This window comes from Diuraphis noxia, unplaced genomic scaffold (assembly GCF_037042655.1).
Source record: "Diuraphis noxia isolate RWA-SAM2 unplaced genomic scaffold, SU_Dnox_SAM2 contig0005, whole genome shotgun sequence".
Lineage (NCBI taxonomy): Eukaryota > Metazoa > Arthropoda > Insecta > Hemiptera > Aphididae > Diuraphis > Diuraphis noxia.
In genome coordinates this window covers 3739862-3766011 of record NW_028301715.1, presented here as the reverse complement: position 1 = coordinate 3766011, position 26150 = coordinate 3739862, and the positions used below count along the sequence as shown (strand labels likewise).

The window sequence follows — 26150 nt, the reverse complement described above, 5'->3', positions numbered from 1 at the left end:
AGTACTTACTAGTTACTAGTTATATTTTCATCAGTGTATGGGGTAGTAATTTGTTTATTTTATTATAAATCAACATTAAAGTATTAAACACCTTTTTGGAAAATATAATGATCTAATATGAATTAGTATGTGATAAATAATCAATTTACATAGAAATAAAAAAAAGAATATAGATTGATAGTTGATACAATAATTATTATTAAATTAGTAATTAACTTAATTAATAATTAATATAACAAACAAATATATTATATGTTAATTATAGTCGATACTATATTATATTATCATACATAATATCATGATGTCTATACTTTGTTGATTGTTCATAAACATTATTTTAAAATTATTAATTCAGCTTTATAAATTAAACCCGTTGCTCGGATTTACCGATTCAATCCGTAAATCCGGAGAACGGATTGAATTCGATAATCCGATTAAAACCGATTGAATCCGTCAATCCAGATTCTGTATTTCAATCCGTGATCCGGATTAGGCAAGCCAATGTCCAGCACTATAGTGCGGCCAGCGAAACTAGGCGGGTGATCGCCGCGCGCCTGGTGGCCAATTTTCGTCAGTGTTTCCAAGACTTCATTCCCGCGTAAAATAATTTTAAAAAAGCTCTGGAGTTGTAATAAAAACTAAACGACAAACGTTCGATATTTCTATACGTAAAACTTATTATTTATTAATTATCACATTCGCTAATAAGTAATAATATTAATATCATTATTTTTTACGCAATTACATAATATGTATGTACATTTAAAAACTAATAACTAAGTAATGAAACTTAAAACTATTATAATAATATTTACATAGAAAAATGGTTTTCCGAATTGAAATATTCTAGTCCTCACAGCTGTCGTCTTCATCTTCACTTGAGCTGCTTTCGTCAGGATTAATGGTCAATATTATTGGTTCTAATATCTCATCCCTTAGTCCCGCCTTGACGTAGTCCTCTTCCTGGATCTTGACGCAATGCTCACCACATTTGGCCCAATCGTTCGAAGTAACTGCATCGATCTCTTTATGCACAAGTTTCTCGACATCTGCAATTTTGAAAGTTGAATTTTTTTCAGCCACTCTGCCTTTAACTTGCGCCCAAATAAGTTCTATTGGGTTATACTGACAGTGGTAAGGGGGAAGCCTTACCACTTCATGACCCATTTCGGAAGTTAGTTCATCCAGTTTATATTTTTTTCCGCGCGGCATCGAAAGTTTCACCTTTTCCCGTAACTCGTCAAGTGTTTCTACAGGAGAAAAATCTATATTTTTATCCCGTAACCACTGTTGAACATCTGACTTTCTACTGTTGGACTTCGGATAGTTCTCGGCCAAAGAAGAGTGATATGAAGCGTTATCCATGACAATAATACTCGGCTCTTCTAAGTTAAGTAACATTTGTGAAAACCAACTTTCAAAAATTGTGACGTTCATTTGTGAATGATAATCCTTGTCACCAGAATTACATCGAAAAATAAGTTTTGATTCTTTAATGAATCCGAAGGAAGGAGATCCGGCGTGGCATACTATGAGGCGGCTGCCTTTGTCTGTAGGTACTTTTAAGCCTTCCGTATTTTCTTCATTTTGCCAAATACGTCCACGCGTATGATTTTGATTAACCCAGGTTTCATCTAAGTAGATTACCGGCCGAGTATCACCGTTCCTACGAAACTCGTTCATTTTTCTAAGAAATTTAACGCGCGCAGCTACTATATCGGACCGTTCCATCAAGAATTTGCGACCGTCGTTACATTTTTTGTACTTAAAATGAAGTTGTTTTAAAATTATTTTTACCGACGATTTTGATCCACGGTAATTTAATTTTTCACGCAGTTCCGATAATATTTTAGCACTCGTTGGAAATTCACCTTTGTCGTAAAAGCTATGGACAACTCTTCTGACCACTTCATTGTCAAAATCATCAAGTTCAGTGACAGATTTCTCGCGACAGTATTTTTTTCGTGGCGATTGAAATTTAAGGTCATTAGAACTTCCGACACATAATAGTTCTTCTCGATTTCCAGTTACTTTACTTTCATGACATATCCGTTGTACAGTTCTCAGACTCACCGCACAAGCTTCGGCCGTCCTCTCCTGTGATTGTCGAAAATAATCTGCTAATTCCGGCTTATCTTTGCAGTTGGCTAAGGTTTTAAAAAATGTATATACGTTGTATATTGTTTTTTTCGTTTGGGAATGTATATCGGGTCTAATTGACATTTTGAAAAAATAATTTACACAAACGATCAGTAAAAAAAACAAACACAAAAAAAAATTCAAATATTGTAAAATATTAAAACAGCCGTGTAAAAAAATCACATTAAACTTAAACGATAGCAATCAACAGATACACGAAGGGCAGAGGATCGAAGACTAACACATTATGAAGAAAAAAATGGTTCTTGTACACAATTTGGTTTCAATAAAATTACAATAGGTACAATAAAGTCAATGGAATGTGGTCTCCAGTGCCAGATGTCCAGTTTCAATAGAAAAACGGCGCGCTAGACGGTTACCCTCACCCTCGGCAGTATGTAGTACCCATATTATTATATTATATATATTGTATAAACGATGTACCTCATACCATGGAACACTACATTATATAGTGTTCAATGCTTATACGCTAATAAAATATTTGTGTTGTAAGGACACCCAAAATTTTTTATAAAACAGCTGAAACACAACTGCATCAGCTATTCATTTAATAAGCAATACTTTTAGAATCCCTGGTTCACATGAAAACAGCCACCAGGCGCGCGGCGATCACCCGCCTAGTTTCGCTGGCCGCACTATAGTATAGACGACAGATGTAGATAACAGGGTTAGGTTAGATGAAACTATTAGAATTAATAAAGTATTTGTGTGATATCCAATGCAATGTACTTAAAATTTAAGGTTTTTTATGACTTAAATTAATAATATCTATTATCTAACTACTGCCTTGACTAAATACTGTAAGGCCATACTTTTACAGTCACTTAAGTCTGATGATACGTCTACAAAATATAATAGTCAGTAACCACTAAGATTAGGTTTCATAAATACAATTTCAATAATTATATTAATATATTAATGTTATTATATCTTAGTTCATGACACGGTTTAAGACATGATAAATTTAATTTAATTAGATAGAATGGTTCGGTGGCTGACAGTAAAGTTCAAGTGTACATCGTCAAAACACGGTATATGTATTTTTCATAATTTGATATGAAAATGATTTTTGTAAAGTACGTCGGGCCGCCAACTTAACTTCATACTTATCATTTGAAACTTCATATGGTTATCAAGGAAATGCATATAATTCAATTTAAATCGACAAAATGGTATTTTTAGCTTTCCTTAAGCTGTAATAGTTATAGTAGATACTGTGTTTTGAAATTTATAGAAAAATTTGAAAATCTTATTACATTTAATTTAAAACACAGTATGTGTAAATTATATTTGTTAAATAAAAATTAAGCCCATTTAGGGGGGTATTTAAGAGGGGTGATGCATAGACATAATATAAAACAACCATCGTACATGCCTATAAATTTTTTTTGATTCTTAAAAAAATGAATAATAAATATTTAAATAATTAAGGTATATATTTTACATTTTACATGTCTATTGTCTTATCAGTTATCACTTTTATTTACACAAAATAATACCTTGGAATAAAATCAGTAAAAATGTTTTATCCATGCTATTTTACCTTCTCCGGTCTTGTTATTTAGGCTTAATTTATTGATGGCGAGGGGGGAGGAACGCGCAGTCCATCTATATTATGTCTATGGGGTGATGGGTCAACCGTCACCTCCTAGATCTATATTTTGTATTCAATATTTTGAAAAATCATTAATCTTATTTATCATTTGGCAAGAAGACGTGGCATAATAAAAAATCGAGTCGCCCTATTTCTCCTAAAATAAAGTCTAAATACTCCCCTAACTCCAATGAACTAACAAATGTTTAAATTGTTTTATGAGTGGAGTATTTTTACAAACTAGTATGAAAGTTCCAAACCAATAACCAATTAACAAATGCTTATTTCGCACTAGTTTACTTAAACTAGTATTGAATTTATATTTAAATGCTCAATTAGTAAGTATAACGTCCAAATGGTAGTGGTTGAATCTAGTCTTTTAAAGCACTACACTTTGTTGGTATTATGAATCATTTGCTTTTACTTACCACAAACTGTATTTTGTTAATGCTCTTTAATCTCAATCTAAAAATTATCATACTAAATTGCATAATTTACTGGTTTCAAACTAAAGAATAACTGGTAAATGACAGATTTAATAAAATTATGTGAAAGCTAGAAATAACCACTTAAAATAAAATTCAAAAATAAAAACAAATATGTATCACTTTCTTTATTGCATAAAATATATAATTTGAAAATACCTAGTCTTCAGGTAGAACAATTTTTACAGTTTTATATAATAATAACAACAAATATAAACAAAATAAATAATAGTAAAATATAATAAAATAATTGTTAGGTACTTATTCAGTCTTTATTAAGTCTTATTCATAATCAGAAGTTCTGAAAGCATTACCAAGGCCCATCTCATCAACCAAATCCTCTGAAGTGTCAGACACTGGAAGATTTATCCAAAAATGTTTCCTGTTTTCTGGCATTACTGGAACAAGTTTGTCAACGATTCCTTTTTTTTTATTGAGGTTAATTCCTCTATGTTGAGTAATTTTTTTAGGGGCATATGTTTTAATGTCTTTCAAAAAATTTTTTTGTAAGAAGTCTAAAGTCTTTGGCTCTCCATCAAAATCTGTCCAGTATTCCATACAAGTTGATCCTCTTGAAAATTTGGCCATGACAACACTGTTCATTTTAAATCCATACAATGTATCTGTTTTCGCATTGGTAGTCCTTTTTTTGTTTTGCCACTCATAAAAATCTTTCAATTCTAAAATATTTAAATTTTGTCGGCTTTGGGAAATACAATTCTTAAGGTCTTCAAAGTCATATATATTCCTAATTTGTTTAAATTTTTTTTCAATGTTTCCATGGACCCCATCAGCAGTCATATGGGTATGACCCTTAGTTAGGTATTTCATTGTTACTGATTTTGTATTTTGAAATGATGAATTTGTTGAATTTAAGTTACATACTAATGCCGTATATAAGGTCCAATTTTTGTTCTGGCCAGTGCAATTATCGGCCCAGAAAATAAAATCTTGTACATCTCTTTGTTTACTAATTAAAGCCAATATTGAGTCTGTAACATTTTCAGCTTTACGCCCAGCAATGGCTTCATGCCAAAGTACACAGTGGCATAAGGCATTTGGTTTTAATTGAGCAAATGTTTCATTAAATACCACTAGTCTACTGGTGAAAAAAGAAGATTTAGTATCCGGCATATTAGGAATTAATATAACTTTTTGTAAATCCATAGAGTAGATACAAGTTGACTCGATACTCAGTTTTGAATCTTCCTTATACTTCGAAGTTGCTGCTAAAGCCTTGGCTTTATGGTTTTCCAAAAGTGTAATATTATCTTTAATTCCATTCTCATCAGTAGAATTTTCGATTATATTTTGATAGGTAGAGCAATCTTCACATATATCAATTGTGGGATTTCTTAAAGATATATTTAAATCCTTTATGATTTGCCTATAAAACTCTTGAGAACAATAGTTTTTATGTTGTAAGCAAAAATCATCATACATGGCTTTTACAGTTAAACCAAAAGGCAAGTACATAATATTTGGTGCATTAAGTCGCCGATAATGACTTACAGATGGTTTGTACAGCCTTATATGATCAGCTACAATATCCTTGGCTATACATTTTTTAATATTTTGCTGTCCTCTATTTTCAGTAACAGATGACATACAAAAATTACTGTTCATGTTTTTTACTAGTTCTGTTAAAACAGAATCATTTGTATAGCCAAGAACATTTAAAAGAGTGGTCTTACATACCTGTACTTCATTTTTTTTGGAGTCTGGAAGCTTATAAACCCTGGATTGTGACTTTTTAAAGCTATAAACAGTACCCTCCACTGTTGTTCGACGTTTTACAGATGTTATTGTTACGCATTTTGCTAAAAATTGTCTCCTCTGGACATACGTTGTTAGAGACCAATAAGTTTTCCATAAAAACTTTTGATGATCAGTGGATAGATTGTCTCTACACTTATTTTTACACTCTACAGGGCATGTAAGAGAACGGTTTGGATGTTTTGTCTTGGCATTGACATTCTTTAATTCCCTTTTTTCTTCTAGTACTGCTTTTTTATCTGCCGGACTAAACTTCTTCTTTTTCCTTGCAGCTTCAATAATTTGATTATCTGGAATATGTTAAATACTTATATACAATATGTAAATATGATGTAGTAACAACTGCATGGTTGTATATATAAATTATTTAGCACCTTGATGTTCAGTAATTGGGGTTAAATCAGGATTAAAGTTACTGTCATCCAAATTTTCTTCAACTTCTTCAACTAAAAAATATAAATACTAGTATACAATTTGATGTGACATTTTTATATGATGTATTAACAAATGCATTGTTGTGTATATAAATTATTTAGTACCAAAATGTTCAGTAATTGGGATATAATCAGGATTTAAATCACTGTCATCCAAATCTTCTTCAACTAAACAATATAATAAACACTATAAAAAAATAATATAAAATATAACATGACATGTTAATATGTTGTGCAACTAAATACTATGTGTGTATAAAACATTTAGTACCTTCTTTGACAGTAATAGGAATAAAATCATCTTCAACATTGTCAACTAAAAATAGAATTACATGTTAATGTAAATACATAATATAATAATAAGTAATTACTTAAGAAAACTTACTTAGGCGTCTTGGTAATGCATAATTGTGATCCCAGTCCATAATTCTTTTTTTAATTAGTTATTTAATGTAAAAATTTTAAAATAAAAACAAAACGTTGCTAGCAGTTACTATGTTTTGAGTTTGAATTTCACTATGCTTCAAATATATTTTAGCAGATAACAATCATAACAAATTTAAAACACAGTATCTACACTTCGTGTAGTAATAATTTGTTATTGTTTTTTTATTTATCAGAATAAAATGCTGTAGTTACTGTGTGGTAACTCTTGATATAATTGTATGTTTCCAAAGAAGATATTATATAAAAGATCTGCACGAGTTGGAACCAAAGAGTATATAAAAATGTAAATTTTGATAAAAATGTTGATTACTGTGTTTCGGACAACAACTGCCCCCAACACCGTCATAATCACGGCTATAAATTAATATTATCTATAGCCGTGGTCATAATATCAGCATTTAATCATAGACCTTATACTCTGAGTATAAGGTATATGCATTTAATCTATTCTGTGATAATATTATGTTCTTGGATACCATCGCTGTTACAGATTTCAAGTGAACTAGGAACTACATTACAACAATAATACCTAGGTAAGAAAATGCATTTATAATGAATTCAATAATATATTAATTAAATTATTTAATAACCCACCAAAAAATAATAATATCGTGATCTTGATAATACCAAAAATATTTTATAAGTTGTTTATATATTAAACCAATCTTTGTTTTTATTGTTTTACATTATTTTAATAATATTAATTCATAATTAATAATTAATATAATAATATAGGCTAGAAAGGTAAACATATTACTGTCATTATAATATTTTAGAAATATGGTATTTGTGAATTATTATAAATATTATTGAATGTGGATATTATACATTATAAGGAAATTGCAATGGTAAATGGGAAAATTAATTATAAATAAAAAGTCCTTCCATTTTTTTTTTTCATGTTATTTATTCAAAATTGCGCTTATGGTCCTAGTGCCAGTTTTTCAAATTTTTAATTTGAAAATTAAATTTCAAATTTTAGTTGCCTATATCACTCTTATTAAAAGTCTTAGAAAAACTTCCTACCACCCACATCGATCTCTGAATGCTTTTATCTGAGATCCATGCGGGCTGTAGAATATTTCTCTCTAGCAATTTAAAAAAAAAAATTATGAAATTTGGTTGATTCTTCAAGGTGGTATCGTTATTCCTGATGAGTGCATTTTTGAGGACAAAATGGCACAGGGCGCCTTAAGTCACCATTGCAACGGTTAAGAGGAAAATGGTTATGGCTAAATAACCGGACGTTTAATACTAGGGATTTATGTGACATGAATATATGTTATATATTTGTTAGCAATGATTAACACGTGTAGTTTACACAATAAACAGAGCCAAGTGCAATGGTACATTCGGTTTACCACAAATTAAGAGAGAAAAAAACCTACAAAATTAAAATGCATTCCTCGCTTTACTCAGAATCTAAAAAATATGAGTAGCTTGTGTGGCATAAAATCCAAGATGAAGAAGAAAAAGGAGATATTAAAATAAAAATAGAACCATTCACTGATGACCTAGGTAAATAATATGTTTTATGTTCAATTTTATGTTTCTGTGTCAAATAAAATACATTTTTATTTTTATGTGAATTATTGAATATGAACTTGCAAATGAAATGAGTCTGTATAGATGTTACTATTAAGGTAATTTTGTATTAAATTAAAATGTACCTTAGCTACCTGGGTTTCATTTATTTTAGATTAAAATGGCTCTGCAAATAGGTTTTTGTCCTTTTGGTAGAGGTTGGGAACGGACAAAGCGAAATGATTTTAGTGATGATTTATTATTGTACATTATTTTTTAGATTTTAGCTGATAGTTAGGATAAAATGATTTGTTAATTATTTATATTTAATTTTGGTACATAGGTAATATCCACATTAATATTTATTAATATTCACACAATTCACAATTAACCTATTTCTAAAATATATGATATTACTACCAATTGGCAATTAGTAATTACTAATTAATATTATAATCAATGAATAATAATTATCGGATTATCACAGGCATTATCATTGTTATATTGTTATCATTTATATTTTCCGCGCATGCCCATTTGTTATCATAGTTGTCTTTATTAAAGACCCGACTGTCGGGGATATAGCCACAGCTTTCTTTTTTATTTTAATTTGTAATTTTATTGTAATTCAAAAATATTCATGAAGACTTGAAACTTTTACATACAAGATACCTAATATTTTTGTAATTAACTATATGCAATGATATTTTGTATTTTAGCTTTTGATTTTTGAGGCCCCTTTATAGCCGGAGGAAAGTGTACATTGGGCACCTAATAGTTTTAGCACTTGAAAACAACAATAATACAATTGTTAGGGCACGTCTTGAACTATGTTAAACGGTTTGGGCTGTTCTAACTTTTAATTATAGAATTTTTAGATGTTTCATAAAATGTATACAAAATAAATTTTTATACTAAGATTTTGTTGGATACACTACTTTAGGATTATAATGTGTGAGCTGCAATACCATAATGAGACTTCAATTATAATATTATGATTGTTTTTAGAAAAAAATTGTTATTACAATTCTCGTACTACAAAAAATTCAAAAATGCAACGCGAAGACAAACAATTGGAACTGGTGCTTGAAAATTTCCAGAGCAAGTTGAATGAGTTTAAAGCTCAGATATATGCTCTTATATTCAAGTTAGAACATGAACGAGACAATGTCAACTGGACGACGGTGCTTGATACTTTTGCAGTGTTCTCAACACAGTACACTGCCATCATGAAATATCTCTCTTACGAGAAACTTCCGCAGTTGCGTAACTACAGTGTGTTACCACTGATGTTAAACCCTGAGCGCGATGAAGATCTTGCACGCATCACTGAGAATCGAGTGCCAGCCCTGTCCCACGATATTGTACCAGATTTCTTACGTACCAAAACCGAACCTGAAGTTGAACACAAACTCATGCAGGTCACTAAAATGTATTATTTATATTCTCCTCTCATTATGTCCATTTATCACTATTACATTTTCTTATTTTATAATATGTATAATTGATTCTGCAGGTTGAGCACAAAGCAGGTGGCTTACAATTTGAAACAGCACAAAAACAGTTGGCAGCATTCAACAAGGTAGTTAATCATGTACTGGACCTTGTTTCTAAAGCTAGAGAAGAATGGGAAGTGGAAACTGGAGCTCGTGTTGGTATTGGCCAAACGTCATCAGTTGCAGACCTGCATACACTTGTGTCCGCTGTAAGCATGGGTAAAAATTTAAAACCGATGGTACCACAAGTATCTCCTGGTGGTATGATGGTGCCTCCGACTGGTAGACCAGTTACTCCTAGCATGGGACCAAATACACCACCAATGGGAATGATGCCCAAACCACCTCCTGGAATGAAGACCAATGTAAAGGCAGCTGGAGCACCTCATCCATATAGATGAACAGTTCTGCAATGTTATTCTTCTTAATGTTGTATAAAATATTTTTTCATACCTATGTTAATAACTGAAACATTTTAACATAAATTAATACAACATTGAATATAATGTACATATTAGTACATTATAATATTGTATAACAAATTTAAATGTTTTTTTTTTCTATAACATAACTTAAAAATTTACAGTTAATTTAATTATACAGTAAATAAAAATAATTTATACTCTTTGTATATCGAATAAATAATGGTAAATTAATTTTTCTTTTTATTAAAAATAGCTGGATATTATCTGTAAAGACATTGAAGACATTATGATTTTAGGGAATATGGAATGATGAGAAATGGTTTAAATAATATGAGCTGGCTGGATAATGCAGGGTGGCGTAGAAGATACAATATATATCTTATAGAGTTAGAACTCGCAATAATATGAAAGGAGGATAACAATTTATTGGAAAAATCAAATACATATACACAATATAATACACTGATTTAGAATTAATACGCTTAATTGGTTATTAACTATAGATTATAGCATAAATAAATGCTGTAAATTTATTTCTATGGATAATCAATTCAATATTTTGTATACAATGATTATTAATTTTTGAGGAAAATTAAAACTAAGTTATTTTAATCTATAGAAAGTAGAAGTACAGGTTGTAGTTTTGAATGCATAGCATGATAAAGTCAATGAATAACTTAAAATATTTTTAGTGGCACTCTGAGGTCTCACTTAATTTTATTTTGATTATTTTTATTATATTTCATAATATATAAATGAAAATAGTCTGTAAAAAATATTCTACATTTTTGTACAATGAAACAACTCAATTTAAAATAATTAAATATGTCAAGAGAAAAGTAAATTCTTAAAGGTTAATAATAAATAATAATACATACATTGAAATAAAACAATGTTTACATAATAAATAATTTAGTTTTTTTTAAAGCTTTTCAATATTGGATAAATATTATCGTACGCATCATAAATTTCTTGACGCACTTTGGCACCTGCAAACATAAAATTACTAAAATTAAATAACACAAAATAAAGTTAACAGTTTAACATTTATCATTATAATTTATTATTATAAGTTATAATATATTTTTTTAGTATCAATTTATGATTTAGTTAAAGGAGCACGCAACACAAAACCATGTTTTTTTTCAATAATTAAACATGAAATTATTGTAGTTAGAGCTATTAGTAACAATTTGATCAAATGCAAAGTAAAAAATACATATATTAGGTATTTAAGGAGATAATAGGGTATTTAAAATGACTGAGTAACATTATATCTCAATACATCTGTTAATCTTATAGGTGTTAAAGTTGCTCACCACACACTATAATTTATCCATCTAAATTCTAAAATATTGATTTTTGATGTACCTAACTTTACGCATGAAAGTGTAACTGTTCTTAAGATGGTAGAACAATAGAAGTATTAGAGTTTCAATAAAACGTTTAGTTTTTTTGAAATAATAATACTAAAAGAGATAATGGTAAATATTGTGCTATGTCATGTTTCATTAAGCGACTGCTGAGGTTAAACAGAAAGGTTTGAGACAAAAATTACTATGACAAGATATTAAATATATAAAAAAATCTATACACTAAGTCTTTAGACAAACTCTGGTCTCGCCAGCATCTTCAGTGCATAAAAACACATCACAAAAATTCAAAAATATACTTTCAAGGCAAGTAAAATGTAAAAAATCATGTGAAGCGAGACACTTACATATATAAAGTTGAGTAGTTATGGCAATTTTAGCCCAATGGCATCTTGTGTTTTTATTCAAATTGTCATAACTAATAAAGTAATTTGAGTAGAAATGTTAAACCTCTACCACTGTTCTTAGAATTGATGAATTTAAATTAATATAACTTAATTTTTTGTGTTTTGTAATATTCTATTACCATTAACAATAATTCTTTATTAAAATAGAATAAACCTAGTTTTTGTATTAATTAATCGTTGCAGTTATAAATTACCTGTGAGTACAACTTTTCCAGAAACAAAAATTAGTAACACAATACGCGGTTTAACCATTCTGTAAATAAGTCCAGGAAACAGTTCTGGTTCATAACTAAAAAATAAACTTTTTATTAGTAAAATATAAATACTTAAATTACAAAACTTAACATAAAAGAATAAACTAACCTGCTAAACTGGCCATGAGTGAGTACCAATCCCTCAAGGCGTATAGGAAACTTCACGTCACAACTGCCAACCATGTTTTGAATCTTAAAATCTAAAAACTTGGCCTAATAATAAAAATGTTTAAATGCATAAATAAATAAACATAATATCATTTTCTCAAAGACTTCAACCAGACTCACGGGAAAGCTGAGTTTTTGAATGATCCTAGCATATTTCCTAGCCGCCAGTCTGGAATCTTCTTCACTTTTAGCGCCAGTACACACCATTTTACCAGAACTAAAAATTAGAGCTGTAGTACGTGGTTCACGTATTCTCATTATGACGGCAGCAAATCGTTTTGGATTAAATTCAGCATTACGTGCATGTAAAGCAATAGTTTTTAAGTCAAGCCGACATCCAAGATTTACTGTCGACACTATATTTCTTTAAATAAAAATAAGAACATAAAATTATGTAAATGATGCACTAAATAAAAAACAATAACTCACTGGAGTTGAGGTACAATCCCGGGATCAGCAGAAGCTGGTGTCATAGGTGTCATTGGAGCAGGCGTTGCTGGATTTTGAATAGGTTGTAGAGCTGGAACTGTTGAAGATGATGAACTAATGGATGTCAAAGATGGCATACTTTGATGTACCTAAAAATAAATTCTGTGATTAATGTCTGGTTACTAAATAAATACTATTTATTTAATAAGTTGTTACAGGTGTTTGTGAATGCATCATGCTGTGTGGTGTGGCATAACCCATGTTGTTTGTCTGATATATTTTATTAGACGGCAGACTACTGGTACTCATGGCTAGACCTTGTGGTTGTAGCGGTGGCATTTGCATAATCTGTTGATCTTCTTCTGGTTGATGTACTGGGGTTCCAATACTAGGAATACTGAACCCTGGGCTCGGTAACATTTGATCCATTTTAGAAGGAGTTTGACACCTTTTCTCTAGCTATGAATAATAATAATAAAAAAAAAGTACATAACTACTACAATTTGGGGATTTGGAAAGGACTGTAAGCTTGGACTCTGGATAATAGTAGGAAATAACTACAAAGTACCAGATAACATATTTACACGGAATATAATCACTTTAAATATATATATACTAGTCACTACTCGAGAGCATCGAAATCATAGATAATAAAGATTCTTTATTATCTATGATCGTAATACAAGTAGTCCAATACAAATCCCCTATACATCAAACACACATTGACTCCTTCAGCTCACTTACCCTAAATTTATACGGAGCAACTACACTATACAATGTTCAACCTTCAACATCAACAGTCCTCGCCAATTGCCGGCAGATTTCGACAGGAACAATACTTTTACAGTTGATGGTACTAGCATCGAACCGCCAAATTATGTCATTCACGATTCACATAGTTTGAAACGACAAAAGTGAGAATGAAATGTGACGAGACAAAAAACACCGCGATTCTTCGTACCGTTTAACGCAGAATTGCGGAAATACGATAAATCACTACTAAGCACAGGAACGAAATAAATATGGAATAAAGCACTTTTTTAAGCAAAGGCTATCGAAAATGACGAAAGTTCGAGGACGTATATAGGAATATAAATATTTTGTTTGTACTGTACACACTACACACATCAATTGGCAATTACCTACCAGCTCTCCTATATCATAAATGGCTAATCGCTAATGGCTATATGGTATAATACACTTTATTAATTTACTATTAATTGTATCGCAAATCACGGCGGTCGTCTTATCAGTAGTTGTCATCGCGTTGCTGCCCGTTGGAAGCTTAAAGCCACAGATATATAAAAATATATTAAACCACAGAATAATTATTCTGTGCTTAAACCACGGTCTTTAAGATGATATTTTTTTAAAATCAAAACCATGGTTTTTACGGTGGCGCTTCCATGGAGATCGTTGTAGAATTATTATTTGCCGCCAAAGTTTATTTTTCAAATGCCCCCGCCTCATAGAGTAATACCACAAAACAATAGCTGTACCGTGCAACTGTGCAAGAAGCATTCAAATTTATCTGAATTTGATAGACCAATTTAGTCGTAGAGTATAACATCAAATCAATTACTGATAGAGAAATATACTATACCATAGACCTTATACTGAGTATAAGGTCTATGTACTATACACATATTAAATTAAAGTATTCACCCGTACTGTTAATGCGTTGCGGCAGATTGTAAACATTTGGTATTCAGGACATTCAGGTTGGTATTTACTAACCTCATTTCTACAGTTACCGTTTTACCAACAATTTGCCGGCGTTGAGGGTTTTAAACTTCTAGTTTCTACCATGGATGGTTTGTCTAGCCATGAGTTTTACGAATTCACGATATTATAGTTTAATACAAAATTGCAAGACTTTTATATTACACTATATTGTATCGTCACCGCTCCATTGCTCCATATTTGAATGGCTATAGGTTTTAACTTTCTAAGCGTTTATCGTCTAAAAGAACGTAATATATTTACACTTGCCGAGACTCGGTTTGCATTCCAGACAGCACACCGAGATGATGGACTCTTCGGCGAGCAGCAGTCCGAATTCTAGCAACCGTCATCATCCGTACGGCCGAAGCACGGGACCTCAACCGACGCCTGCGTAATAATATTTTCCGATTTTTGTACCGAACAATTTGTTTAATTTTTTGTCGATGATTTTTATACGGATCTTACCGTATCTTTGCCTCCTTATCTTAAATTTAAGCACTGGATAGAATGTCCCACTCGGTTGATATAGATTATAGGTATTTAATATGAAATAATTTGCATACATATTATGCTATAGGCAGCAGCCTGTTACCTGGAAGTTTCACATAGTTAAGACTCATAGGTAACATTTATTTTTACCAAAAAAAAAAAAAAAATGACAACTATCAAGGAAAACGTATTAGGTAACTAACTAATAAACTTCTAAGAAAACTATTTATATTTTGAAAGTTTCATATTTTTTTATACAAAGAAAATCCAATGTAAAATTTCATATTTGAAATTATATTTTTACACTTAAAATATGAATAATACAATCCATTCAAATTGAATTGGTAGTTTTAGTGAATTTATTATTTCGTCCCTTTTTTGGTGTTAGGTTTTGCTTACCCATTATTAATTTGAAAAATTATTATTTTCACATATAATTTGATTGGCATGGTCCACTATTAACACTTTTCACAATCATAGTAACAAGCCTAATGATGAATCCAAAGCAATTATTAATGAGGACAAGAAGCTTTTGGTTGGAAGTGTTAAACAAGTGGCCCATTGGTGCCGATTGTTATCGTTTTTGGAACCGACCAAAATTATTTACCAAGTATTCGGTAAGTTTTAAATATTATTTATTGATATAAAATCTATCCAATAACTATAATAATATATTATTTATTAAAAGATTTCAATACTAACGACTATATTTTTTCATATATTTATATATATTTAAAATTATGTATTTTTTTTTAGTAAAATATTGAATTTAATGCTATAATGGCATTAGTTGTCTAAGCAGAAATTAATAATTTCAAGACCAATAACTTAAAAAAAAAGATTATGTTCAATTTTAATATTAATTAGAATTTGGAAAAGAATTGCATATTATTAATATTTATATTAACAGATTTTCTTACATTTTTTATTTTTAGGAATTATGGATTCTGTGAAAACTGGCAGTAATAAATGCGAAAAAATATTTTGTTTGCGTGATGAACAGAAAAAGTTTGGAATAGTATGCGTATTTTATGAAATAGATAGAAAAATGCCTTGTATATCAAGAGGAACATTAGTATTGTTTGTGTTATTTGTATTTTATTTATTACGATATATTATAAGATAAAACTAAAAATTAAAGCTAAACCGTGTTTTCATAGTGATTTTTAAATAATTATAATTTATTATATTACATGTTGACATTAAAAATGAATTTTTAAATTTTACCTGAATTTATTAATAGGTGTACTGGTCATGTAAAAGGAAAAAATAAATTGCAAGTATTCACTATTCGAGAAATACATGAAGACAAAAATTCTTTCGACAGAATATCTTTGGTCAGCCATTGGACAATTAATGATATTTTAATATATAAGGTTTAGTATAGTTATTAATAGTTTCAAAAGTAAATTTATTTTTTATTTTTTCATCCTACAGAGAAATAATTTGATTTATTTAATAATAATAATTTTACTTGATATGTATGATGTATAAACAAATAATAAGATTCAGTGTTTAAAAAATAAATTTATATATTTTTATTAAATAAATTTATAATCTATCACTTAAATCATTTCCGTTTTCTTTTTTATTGGCTATTCTTGAGCCAAATTGTAGAGCTCGTTTTGGTAAACAGGCTGCATTTACAAGTCCCAATTTGAATGCTGCTAATCGTAACAATAGTTTTTCACCCAAGTTGATTGGGTATGGTTCTTTTGGCCAACATCTAAAATATTTATATTAATAAAAATAATAAATTTCTAAATATTATTTAAGTAATTAAAAATGTATAACCGTTGCCATGGTGCAAGTCCTCTAATAAATTCTATAAAATGTTCATCTAAATACGGTGTACGTAATTGACGACCATGGTCACAACATACACGATTATCTCGACCTAGATTACGTGATGGTATTTTGGAAAAATCTTTATCTAATTCTTCATTTAGTGACTGCCATCCATGTCGCTGCAAAATTTTTCTGTACCTTGTATACCCACCCAATAACTCATCTGCACCCATTCCAGACAATAACACCTATGTAATTAAAATTATATTATAAACATTGAATAATATCTAGTTATTTAAATATTGTAATCAATATGAAAATATTTCAGTTTCACTATAAAACTTCCGACCAATAATTATAATTTGTATCAGCTTTCATCAAAAAATTAGATTAATATTATAACATTAAGATAAATATTTTTAATTATATAAGTATTATAGATATTAAAACAAATATTATTGAAAAATTAAAAAGTTAATAAAGACATTTTTAGTGATATTCAACTTTTTTTTTATGTTTTTGCATTGTTTGTAAGCAGCTCATTTCTTTTAAAGTAGAGTAAATGACAATTTATTGATAATGTTTCAAGAATTCTGTTGAATTTCCTACTTTATTTTACAAATCTACATTTTACTATCACCACATAATCATAATTAGTAAAGATATGGTGTATCCATATTTTTTTTTTGGAGGGTTAAACATTAATTTTTGACAATTTTTATCTGAAAATGTTTTAATAACTTAATTCTAATATTTAACAATTTATAAATAGTTGTGCAATATTACATGTGTATAATACAAATGACAAATTTCACTGTAGCACTATCTAGATAAAGTACCTATTCATTTAATAAATTATCATAACTAAATCAACTGAGATATATGATTACTGCTTTTGCTCACTTTAAACATTTTAATTAGTTGAGGCCTAATAAATATTAAAAGTGAAAGTTCCAGGGTTTAACTATAATGAGCATTTTCAATAACCAATCTTAAACATGCTATATTTAAACAAATATTAATAATTTTAGTATAATTTATAAAATAATGGAAAAATAAGTACACATTAAATTATTTGAACTAGTATAATATTATGATATTTAAAACATATCATTATGATAAAATTATTTACTCGTGCAGGGGTTTTATAAGATTTTCCATTACATTTGCCAAGTCCTCGAGAGGCAAACCATAAGGAACAACCAAGGCTATCATCCAGAACGGTTTTTAAAGGGTAAATAAGATGGCGTATCGTGTCTAAACGTTTTTGTTGCAATTCAACACTTGGAATGTCTATCTAGATAAATATTATATATATATAAAAAAATCTAATTGTTTTCATTTTTTAAATTTATAAATTGTACCTACCCACTAGTACAATGTCACTCACTTTTATTAAGTTCCACTGTCTAGTTGGACACAAATTTTTTAACTCTTCTAATGTATTTAAACATGTTTGTCTATCTGGGCATTCAAAATTGCCAGAATCAGCTGGTCTTTCAAATGAAACATTTAACAAATCAATTGGTTCATCAGATTCGACATATTTGGAAGCTAATAGAGCTAGTAATGCCGAATCTATGCCTCCTGAAAATAAAATAGCAACTTTTGCATGATCACATTTGAACTCGCACATTTTACAAGCCTTTGGATTGATTGTTGTTCTTTTTTCAACTGATAGAGATAAATAGTGAATCAGATTACTGACATTCTTACAAAATTCTTGGTGCAATAATAGCTTAGATATGTTTAATTGATCATTTTGTTGTAATATAGAGTCTTCAGGGTTTGTAACATGTTGAACACAGGTTTGTTTAAAATATTGCAATTCATTTGGAATATCGTAATCACAATCAATACGTGTGTGTGACCACTGGTATAATTGAGGTTCTGAAAAGTTAATATACAGTTAAAAATTTACATATTGAAACAATATTTAGACATTTATATACCGAGTTTACAAGCATTCAAATCAAATCTGAACAATCCAATGGCTGGTACTTCTTCTAGATCTGCGATGTCTTTATGTCCAACTGAAGTGACAATCAGTTTGTCTACACTAATGTTCCATAACAAACTTATGCGGCCTATTGGATCTCTACCCACCCACAAAACATGCTGTTCACAGTCGTAATAGATAATGGAATATGGGCCGTGGACAGAAGTCATAAGCAGTTCCATGCTGCCTCCATCACACAGAAAATCTGATATTATTTTTGTATCACTATCCTTAATGCTAGCATTCATCTGGTAATATGACTTTTTAATAATATATACATGTCGAGTATATTTATTGATTGTAGTAGACTCACCGTCAGATTCCAACTGTACACATCACCATTCCACAGCAATATATTTCCTTTTCGATCAACATACGGCTGACTGGTTGGGTGCTCCCCTTGGGTCCACAGTATGTTGCCTGAGAATAATGCAGTGTATCCATTGACATTGATCTGATTAGTGGAACCCACATCTGGGCCTCTCTTCTGAAGTGAAGATCTACACTTGCTGATCTGCGAACAAAACGGGTCTAGGAAATCTAATTAGAATGAAATGGCTACTGTGCAATAGCAGCAGCCACAGTGGACGCCAGTAGTCTTACCTCACCACACGGGGTTGACCCTTTGATGAACGAACAAAATATACCGCACATGCCAAGATCGTAGGTACACCTGCGGCGAATAACAAAATCGATTTGTGTTGAGGGATTGGGAACACGTCAAAGGCTGTTCATTCACCAAACGCGAGGTTAGTACAGTGGCTACCTATTAATTTGTTGTGCTAATTTTTTCGCAATATGCGTCTTACCAGCAACAAGGCCGCGTACCGTGAGTAGATGAAATTATTATTATAGCCACAGGTGGATATACTTTTTATCTCGCTAAAAACAATTGACCCATCACTACGACGTCGTGGTCGTTATCAGGTCGAACGACGACGGCGTATGTGCGAATCCGTCCACAACAATACACCATAGGCCAACAATCGTCGAGCCAGAAAATGCGTAGTGAATTATTGCTGAAACGTCAGAAATAGTATTTGGATCGGTACCTTGCGTTCAGCATTATTACGATTAACGAACAGCTTATCAGTATGTAATCATATATTATCAATGAGCATTGATCACCGCCACGATTTAAGATATACCTTAAATCGTGATCACCGCCAAACCACAGAATTGAGAATAGATGAAATATTGGTCTGTGGCCAAACGTTTATCACGATTGTGATTTGTGATGTTGATTACAAATTACAGGTAATTAGATGTATAAACATCCTTACATATAAACTATATATAACATAACATAATATCAATTAGTCAAAAAGTCAAAAAGTCAACTGGTATACATAAAATAAAATAAAATAAGATATGAAATAATGTGCTAAATAGATGCAATATTATGTCTACAATGTAGATAATAATGTGGTTTTTTCGCCATGCCAAGATTTGTAGGATAGGTGGTAATCGTAGATTTATTGAGAACCTTAGATCATATACTAGTAACCTATTATATGATCCAAGTTGAAAACATTCGCAGTATAACATAGCCAAAACTGTTTAACGTGGAGAAGAACCGATAAGGCTAGAGTTATAATTTATAATTAAAAAATGAAATTTTCACCACATAAAAATATAAGTGATCAAAAAAATAAAAACGGTGTTTCACAGATAATGTTCTTAATTATATTGTATTACAAGATTAACAAGATTACAACAAGTTTAAGCTGTCACAACAGTCCAAGTCATGATATTCTATATACGCAATACAGTTTTTGATATGTTGTACATTTGTAGGACAGAGACGATAGCTGCTGTAGCGTCCATATACCTATAAACTAAGTTTAAACGTGTGTGGTAGGTACTGTGGTTCTGTTCTCTTATTATAATTTCTTTTTAAGTCTATGGTTGTAAATCGTAATGCGGATCAAGACGTATTTGTAGAACTGTATAACCATTAACCATGACTAAATAAAATGTAGTCATGATATTGACATTATCTGTCATCTGTAGAATGCCGGAAAAAAAGTCCCCGTTAATAAAATCATACGAAAAACATGATTGTACGTAATTATTAATTTTATTTGTAAAATAAACGCACTATATTTGACAACAATGTAGTAGTGTATTACATGGTATAGCCGGTATAGGTATTATGAGTAAGTTTCAAAAACGATTAGATGATATTATATATTATATCAGTATATTACCTGGGTAATTTACGAAATAAACGTAATATAAATAATATTTTCACTTTATCTAATAGGTATGGGTAGTGGATAGTATAGCTACACCTTACTCATCTATCTAATTTACGAGCCTGTTTGACGATCGATAAAATTGAAAATATTGATGTGCTCACTATTTGTACGTTATTAGTCTGTATTTGATCGATTATTCGTTTTGTGCTTCGCATAATTATTAAATGTTTTGATAAATGTAATAATTACGTACAATCATGTTTTTTCGTATGATTTTATTAACGGGGACTTTTTTTCCGTTTACCCTTTAATATTATTGTATTGTATATTTATACTTATGTGTACTATCACAAATATATTGTTATAATAATTTGTTATTTATATTTAGTTTTTTTTTATTTAAGGGTTAAAAGTAGGCAATTTTCCTGAAATCTTAGCCATAAGCCCAAACGGCATAAACCGATCAAAAATTCAAAACATTGGAAAATGGAAATGTTTTCTCTATGATTATCACTTCTCCTCCCCCCCCCAATATACTCAACCAATGATAGATGCTGCTGCTGAAAACAAGACCGTTATCATGGAATAGAGATTAACAGTTATTGACAGACGTGCCAAATAATGCCTCAATTCCGGTGGCAGAAAATTTGTGTGGAGCCAAATTATTTTATCCATCAGAGTTATTACGTATTGCTTATTATCAGTATATTTTGATAAGATTATTTGATAAGATGGGTATTTTGGATTTTATAGAAACACAATATAGTTGTAAATTATTAATACATAATATAATATATTAAGCCGGGTCCACACGATGATATTTACTCTCGCGATAGTTATTATCGTGATAGTGCTATCGAATACTATCGCCGTGTGAACATGGCAATAGTAACTGTTGAACCGTCGTGAGAGCAGCTCTCAAACTATCATACATGCATGATAGTTGAGAGCTACTATCACGATAGCGACTCTTGCGAGAGTAACTATCATCGTGTGGACCCGGCTTACACGGTTTGTCGTTTAATAGATCTTTTGCCGTCAAATTAAGAGGACGCTACACCCGCATGTATTGTCTCCGTCTTACAAGTGCGTAACATTGCAAAAACTGTTTCGCGCGGAAAGAACAGAGAAGGTTACACCTATAACTAAGAAACGAAATTTTCACCACATTAAAAGGAGAACATTTACTGTGCAACGTTGTTTTCAATTTTTCGATATCACAAATAGAAAAAAAGTTCTTATTGTTTCAAAATTCATTATTTTTGCATTTTTCAAAATCGAATAACTTTTTTTTCAGTTCTAATATCAAAAAAATAAAAACAACGTTGCACAGTCGAAATTCCCTTTTATCTGTGGTGAGAATTTCGTTTTTTAGTTATGACTGTAGCCTTCTCGGTTCTTTCCCGTGAAACAGTTTTTGCAATGTTACGTACTTGTAAGACGGCGACAACACATGCGGGTGTAGCGTCCTCTTCTAGTCATAGGTCATTGACATTGCCCAGGGTGTACTACGTGGAAGCGATCTATCATTACACCCCATATTTAAAAAAATTAAATGTAAAATTTTAAAAATTAATCAAATGAAATTAAAAGTAAAATAAATGTAGTCATATTCAATATTAAAATAAAAAAATGTAAATGTAATAGGTAGTAAGTCAAAAATTGTTTTTATTAAAAATCCTTTTTTGTGGTGCCATTTTTCCTCTTTCCGATTTATTGTTTTTTGTAAGAGGAACAGTTTCAACATTGGATGCAGAAACGAATGCATGTATTGGTGCAATTAAAAAAAAATATAATAATGTGTGTATCTTTGAAAGTCGATCGACCAACTATGAGATCCCCTTTTCCATTTTGACATAAGAAAATTATTTATTTATAATAAATTGGGAATTTTTGCCATTTTTGGTCATAAATATAAAATTTGGATCAGTTTTATTCAAAGTTAAGCAAGTTTTGACCAAGTATACTAAGTATATGACTAAAAAAACAGTAAAATAAGGTAATAATTAATAATATAAATTATTATAGATTATTATTTAGAAATGTGTATACTGGTATACTCTAAATGTTATAATTATTAATTATTAAATAATTATTCTAATCAATTCAATATTATTATTATGAAATATCTTATCAAAATATACTGATAATAAATAATACGTGATAACTTAAGCTCTGATGGATAAAATAATTTGGCTCCACACAAATATTCCGCCACCGGAATTGAGGCATTAGTTGGCACGTTATTGACAGTTATTGCGCACATGACAAAATGTATATAGGCTTAGAACAATAGCCAATAGGTATGTCAGCAACATCATGACACGCAGTGGCGTGGCGAGGTAAAAGTTACATGTGGGCGAAGTGGACTTAAAGAAGCCCTTTTAAAAATTTTTTTAACTTCTGTCATATTTCTCTATGGTTAATTATAAAGCCCTATGGAACGCGAGGCCCTTTGAGGTGTGAGGCCGTGGGCAATGGCCCACACCGCCCACGCCTAGCGCCGCCACTGATGACACGCATATAATTCCCCACATTTTTCCGAGTTCCGTTCTCCGTCTCTCATTTGTCGCATATGTTATACCATGAAAATCGGAGAACTCAACACATAGGAAACAGTGGGGATACGCATACAAGATTCAAATACGTATTGTTGCTGAATACAGATATACCTCAATTATTTGTCTTGACTCTTGATTGCGCATTTCAGACATCAGACTGCACTACTGCAGTGTGCGGCGACGCCGGCGTGCGCTCGCGAAGGATGACCCACCGCCGGAGAGTTTAATTTTTAACGGAAAACTCAACTGTAGAATTTCTTGTTTTAATATTTAAATATTATTGATTAATAATTATTTTACACTATTTATTAAAATGTTGTGTTATGTGCCTTAGCATGTCTTATTCCAAATTCCTTTAGGGAATTAGTAATTAGTGTACAGTACTATTTCGTAATCCGTTCACCGTTGTCGTTGCCCTTCTGTGGTACGTACCTACTAGCGTATTTAATTATTTTGTTCGTTAGTTAGAATTTTTAATTATAAAATTTCGTACCGGTCGTATATATGTTGAGTTGAGTCATTTTCCGTTGTCAATAACTACTTGTACAAATTGTACAGTACAATATGTGTGAGCAATAATTGTGAACATTGTGCATTTTAAATTTTGTCAATCTCGCCTACCTTACTATAGTTATTACTAACTTTTTTATGACCATAGTAAGTTACAGAAACAATACTGTTGGAAATTTGAATGCATAAAATATTGCATCGGCTGTTGGATGCAGCAGTTAAGATTTTGCCGGATTAATTAAAGTTTTGTTTTAAATTAAATCAATTTTTAATCTAAACTTTATGCTAGGTATTATTTTAAATAGCAAATTGACGAGTTCTACTAGTCTTTGTTATTTAGTTTAGTGTGTATTTTGTAAACCGGCTGGATACCACATAATATAAACACTATGACATTGTGGACAATAACCCTGACCTGTAGGTTGTTATTGTCTGCTCTACAGCTATCTATTGCAGGCTCTAAAATTGTAATTTTACTGATTTATCGTACCTTCTTTGAATGATCTGATTTTCTTTGAACTATATTTATAATTTATAATACTATTGTACAGCGTTAAACGCGGCTGTGTCTAGAGCACCGGGCGCCCGGAAACACTGTAGAGTACCGGGTCACACTGTAAATTACATGCTGCTTTTGAATATTGGCGTCTAATTTAAATATATAATAATAGTAATTTTATTAGGAAAACTCGAAAACCTTAATTAAAAAAAAAAAATTGGCCTTACCAACCTTTATAAGTATCTTGCCCTTCAACCTCATGGCGAGTATAGTACAGTACAGCACAGTATATAATATAGTTTGCAGTTTTGTTTTTTTCAAAGTTAAAGTTTTTTCCAAATATGAAACTTTTAGATGTTTTTTCCTCTTTCGATGAATGTGAAAGAGTTTTAAGTCACTACAAAGACAAAAAGGCGGGTAAGTCGAGGATGTCGCTCTGCTGTACAGTAGGTTACAAATGGGTTACTGTAATGGATAGAATTAAATTTGAATCCAATGATATTAAATCATTGTATACGAAAAACGATTCTGACCAGAGACGGTTTATCTGTCTAGGATATATTATAGATTATTAAAAATTTTCAAATCTTAGATATAAAAGGAACATTTTTTATGAATTTCTAGCATAAAATAATTTATGAATTTTCGTGATTTTTACGTATGTTGTCAAAATTCAAACTTTGAATCCTTGTAAAAAAAAATTGTGACTATGAATTTATTTTATTTTTCAACTGCTATTGTTAAAATGTGTTAGAAGCCTTGTACTAAATTTTAAAGTTTTTCTACCAAACAAATATATTATTTAATAAAGTGAATTTCTGAAATGCATACTAACCGACAGTACTTGTAAGCTTTTGGAGAGTAATAATTCAAAGTAAGTGCAAATTTTTTAAGCTCATCGCTGTATCTTCGACCTTTAGCATTTTTATTTTTGTTTTTCAACTGATTATCGAAGATTTCCCTAGACATGCCATCAAAGTCTTCTAATATGACATAAAAACCATTTTCGTCAATTAAATCTTTCTCTTTTATGTCTTGTAAAAGTTCTTTTAAATTATTAATTTTTTTTTTAAGTCTAAGTACTCTTTTTTGTAATGTTTTAAGCTTTGTTTTGTTTTTTTTTTTGTTTTTGGAATGATAATTGAGTTTTGGGGTCTACCTCTTTTTGGTGTAATTTGAAGTTCTGGAAATAATACAGTGGATGTTTTAGGTGTAGTTATAATATCACTGACCAATACAGATGTCTGAAGTGTGACTGGAAGTTCTTCATCTAACTTAGACATACTCAAATCAAGAGGACCTTCTACTTCAACTTCATGATTTTCTATTAAACTCTGGCAAAGAACTTCTTCAGTTGTTGAATTAAATACTGATGGTATTGCATTATCATTCAAACGTAAACGACC

General features: G+C 30.5%; 6 protein-coding genes across 19 annotated transcripts; 2 read left to right on the top strand and 4 right to left on the bottom strand.

The window, feature by feature from the left end:
* Window positions 1-659: 659 nt before the first annotated feature.
* LOC149054748 (uncharacterized) lies at window positions 660-2679 on the bottom strand. Its single transcript, XM_089228102.1, has one exon. The coding sequence runs from the start codon at window positions 2221-2223 to the stop codon at window positions 847-849; it is 1377 nt and encodes a 458-aa protein (XP_089084228.1). The 5' UTR covers window positions 2224-2679; the 3' UTR covers window positions 660-846.
* Window positions 2680-4352: 1673 nt separating this feature from the next.
* LOC107166945 (uncharacterized) lies at window positions 4353-7046 on the bottom strand. 3 transcript variants are annotated; one of them, XM_089228080.1, is made up of 5 exons: window positions 6835-7046; window positions 6721-6765; window positions 6555-6636; window positions 6390-6461; window positions 4353-6305 (listed from the first exon to the last, which is right to left on the bottom strand). In XM_089228080.1, exons 2-5 carry the CDS (start codon window positions 6757-6759, stop codon window positions 4522-4524), a joined length of 1977 nt encoding a protein of 658 aa, XP_089084206.1. In that variant the 5' UTR covers window positions 6760-6765; window positions 6835-7046; the 3' UTR covers window positions 4353-4521. The 3 variants fall into 3 exon arrangements, with proteins under 3 accessions (XP_089084206.1, XP_089084205.1, XP_089084207.1); XM_089228079.1 differs by having other exon boundaries at window positions 6555-6617; XM_089228081.1 differs by lacking the exon at window positions 6555-6636.
* Window positions 7047-7274: 228 nt separating this feature from the next.
* LOC107166948 (mediator complex subunit 8) lies at window positions 7275-10572 on the top strand. 2 transcript variants are annotated; one of them, XM_015515802.2, is made up of 3 exons: window positions 7275-7429; window positions 9429-9841; window positions 9937-10572. In XM_015515802.2, exons 2-3 carry the CDS (start codon window positions 9473-9475, stop codon window positions 10315-10317), a joined length of 750 nt encoding a protein of 249 aa, XP_015371288.1. In that variant the 5' UTR covers window positions 7275-7429; window positions 9429-9472; the 3' UTR covers window positions 10318-10572. The 2 variants fall into 2 exon arrangements, with proteins under 2 accessions (XP_015371288.1, XP_089084217.1); XM_089228091.1 differs by lacking the exon at window positions 7275-7429 and adding an exon at window positions 8984-9374.
* A 172-nt stretch (window positions 10573-10744) lies between these two features.
* On the bottom strand, window positions 10745-14328 carry LOC107166940 (TATA binding protein). 5 transcript variants are annotated; one of them, XM_015515792.2, is made up of 7 exons: window positions 14187-14328; window positions 13189-13431; window positions 12973-13121; window positions 12664-12907; window positions 12485-12588; window positions 12316-12410; window positions 10745-11330 (listed from the first exon to the last, which is right to left on the bottom strand). In XM_015515792.2, the coding sequence occupies exons 2-7, from the start codon at window positions 13399-13401 to the stop codon at window positions 11254-11256; spliced, it is 882 nt and encodes a 293-aa protein (XP_015371278.1). In that variant the 5' UTR covers window positions 13402-13431; window positions 14187-14328; the 3' UTR covers window positions 10745-11253. The 5 variants fall into 5 exon arrangements, with proteins under 5 accessions (XP_015371278.1, XP_015371277.1, XP_015371280.1 ...); XM_015515791.2 differs by having other exon boundaries at window positions 14119-14259; XM_015515794.2 differs by having other exon boundaries at window positions 12664-12760; window positions 13717-14206.
* A 59-nt stretch (window positions 14329-14387) lies between these two features.
* Window positions 14388-16693, top strand: LOC107166950 (spermatogenesis-associated protein 22-like). 2 transcript variants are annotated; one of them, XM_015515806.2, is made up of 4 exons: window positions 14388-15088; window positions 15667-15803; window positions 16122-16266; window positions 16430-16693. In XM_015515806.2, exons 1-4 carry the CDS (start codon window positions 15000-15002, stop codon window positions 16566-16568), a joined length of 510 nt encoding a protein of 169 aa, XP_015371292.2. In that variant the 5' UTR covers window positions 14388-14999; the 3' UTR covers window positions 16569-16693. The 2 variants fall into 2 exon arrangements, with proteins under 2 accessions (XP_015371292.2, XP_089084224.1); XM_089228098.1 differs by having other exon boundaries at window positions 15628-15803.
* Window positions 16694-16700: 7 nt separating this feature from the next.
* Window positions 16701-20276, bottom strand: LOC149054747 (asparagine synthetase domain-containing protein 1-like). 6 transcript variants are annotated; one of them, XM_089228083.1, is made up of 8 exons: window positions 19783-20267; window positions 19577-19700; window positions 19287-19487; window positions 18927-19221; window positions 18343-18864; window positions 18107-18267; window positions 16981-17222; window positions 16701-16912 (listed from the first exon to the last, which is right to left on the bottom strand). In XM_089228083.1, exons 2-8 carry the CDS (start codon window positions 19625-19627, stop codon window positions 16738-16740), a joined length of 1647 nt encoding a protein of 548 aa, XP_089084209.1. In that variant the 5' UTR covers window positions 19628-19700; window positions 19783-20267; the 3' UTR covers window positions 16701-16737. The 6 variants fall into 6 exon arrangements, with proteins under 6 accessions (XP_089084209.1, XP_089084208.1, XP_089084212.1 ...); XM_089228082.1 differs by having other exon boundaries at window positions 19577-20267; XM_089228086.1 differs by having other exon boundaries at window positions 19287-19504; window positions 19577-20263.
* Window positions 20277-26150: the final 5874 nt, after the last annotated feature.

Coding starts and splice junctions, on each gene's coding strand:
- LOC149054747 (XM_089228082.1), bottom strand. CDS start 19,627: ATGTGCGGTATATTTTGTTCGTTCATCAAAGGGTCAACCCCGTGTGGT. Junction 17,223..18,106: donor CTTATAAAACCCCTGCACGA/GTAAATAATTTT, acceptor TTAATTACATAG/GTGTTATTGTCTGGAATGGG. Junction 16,913..16,980: donor GGACTTGCACCATGGCAACG/GTTATACATTTT, acceptor TAAATATTTTAG/ATGTTGGCCAAAAGAACCAT.
- LOC149054748 (XM_089228102.1), bottom strand. CDS start 2,223: ATGTCAATTAGACCCGATATACATTCCCAAACGAAAAAAACAATATAC.
- LOC107166950 (XM_089228098.1), top strand. CDS start 15,000: ATGATGGACTCTTCGGCGAGCAGCAGTCCGAATTCTAGCAACCGTCAT. Junction 15,804..16,121: donor AATTATTTACCAAGTATTCG/GTAAGTTTTAAA, acceptor TTTTATTTTTAG/GAATTATGGATTCTGTGAAA. Junction 16,267..16,429: donor TCAAGAGGAACATTAGTATT/GTTTGTGTTATT, acceptor ATTTATTAATAG/GTGTACTGGTCATGTAAAAG.
- LOC107166945 (XM_089228079.1), bottom strand. CDS start 6,874: ATGGACTGGGATCACAATTATGCATTACCAAGACGCCTAA. Junction 6,618..6,720: donor TCCTATTACTGTCAAAGAAG/GTACTAAATGTT, acceptor TATATTGTTTAG/TTGAAGAAGATTTGGATGAC. Junction 6,462..6,554: donor CCCAATTACTGAACATTTTG/GTACTAAATAAT, acceptor TATATTTTTTAG/TTGAAGAAGTTGAAGAAAAT.
- LOC107166940 (XM_015515792.2), bottom strand. CDS start 13,401: ATGGATCAAATGTTACCGAGCCCAGGGTTCAGTATTCCTAGTATTGGA. Junction 13,122..13,188: donor TGATGCATTCACAAACACCT/GTAACAACTTAT, acceptor ATTTATTTTTAG/GTACATCAAAGTATGCCATC. Junction 12,908..12,972: donor GGGATTGTACCTCAACTCCA/GTGAGTTATTGT, acceptor TTTTATTTAAAG/AAATATAGTGTCGACAGTAA.
- LOC107166948 (XM_015515802.2), top strand. CDS start 9,473: ATGCAACGCGAAGACAAACAATTGGAACTGGTGCTTGAAAATTTCCAG. Junction 9,842..9,936: donor TTGAACACAAACTCATGCAG/GTCACTAAAATG, acceptor TTGATTCTGCAG/GTTGAGCACAAAGCAGGTGG.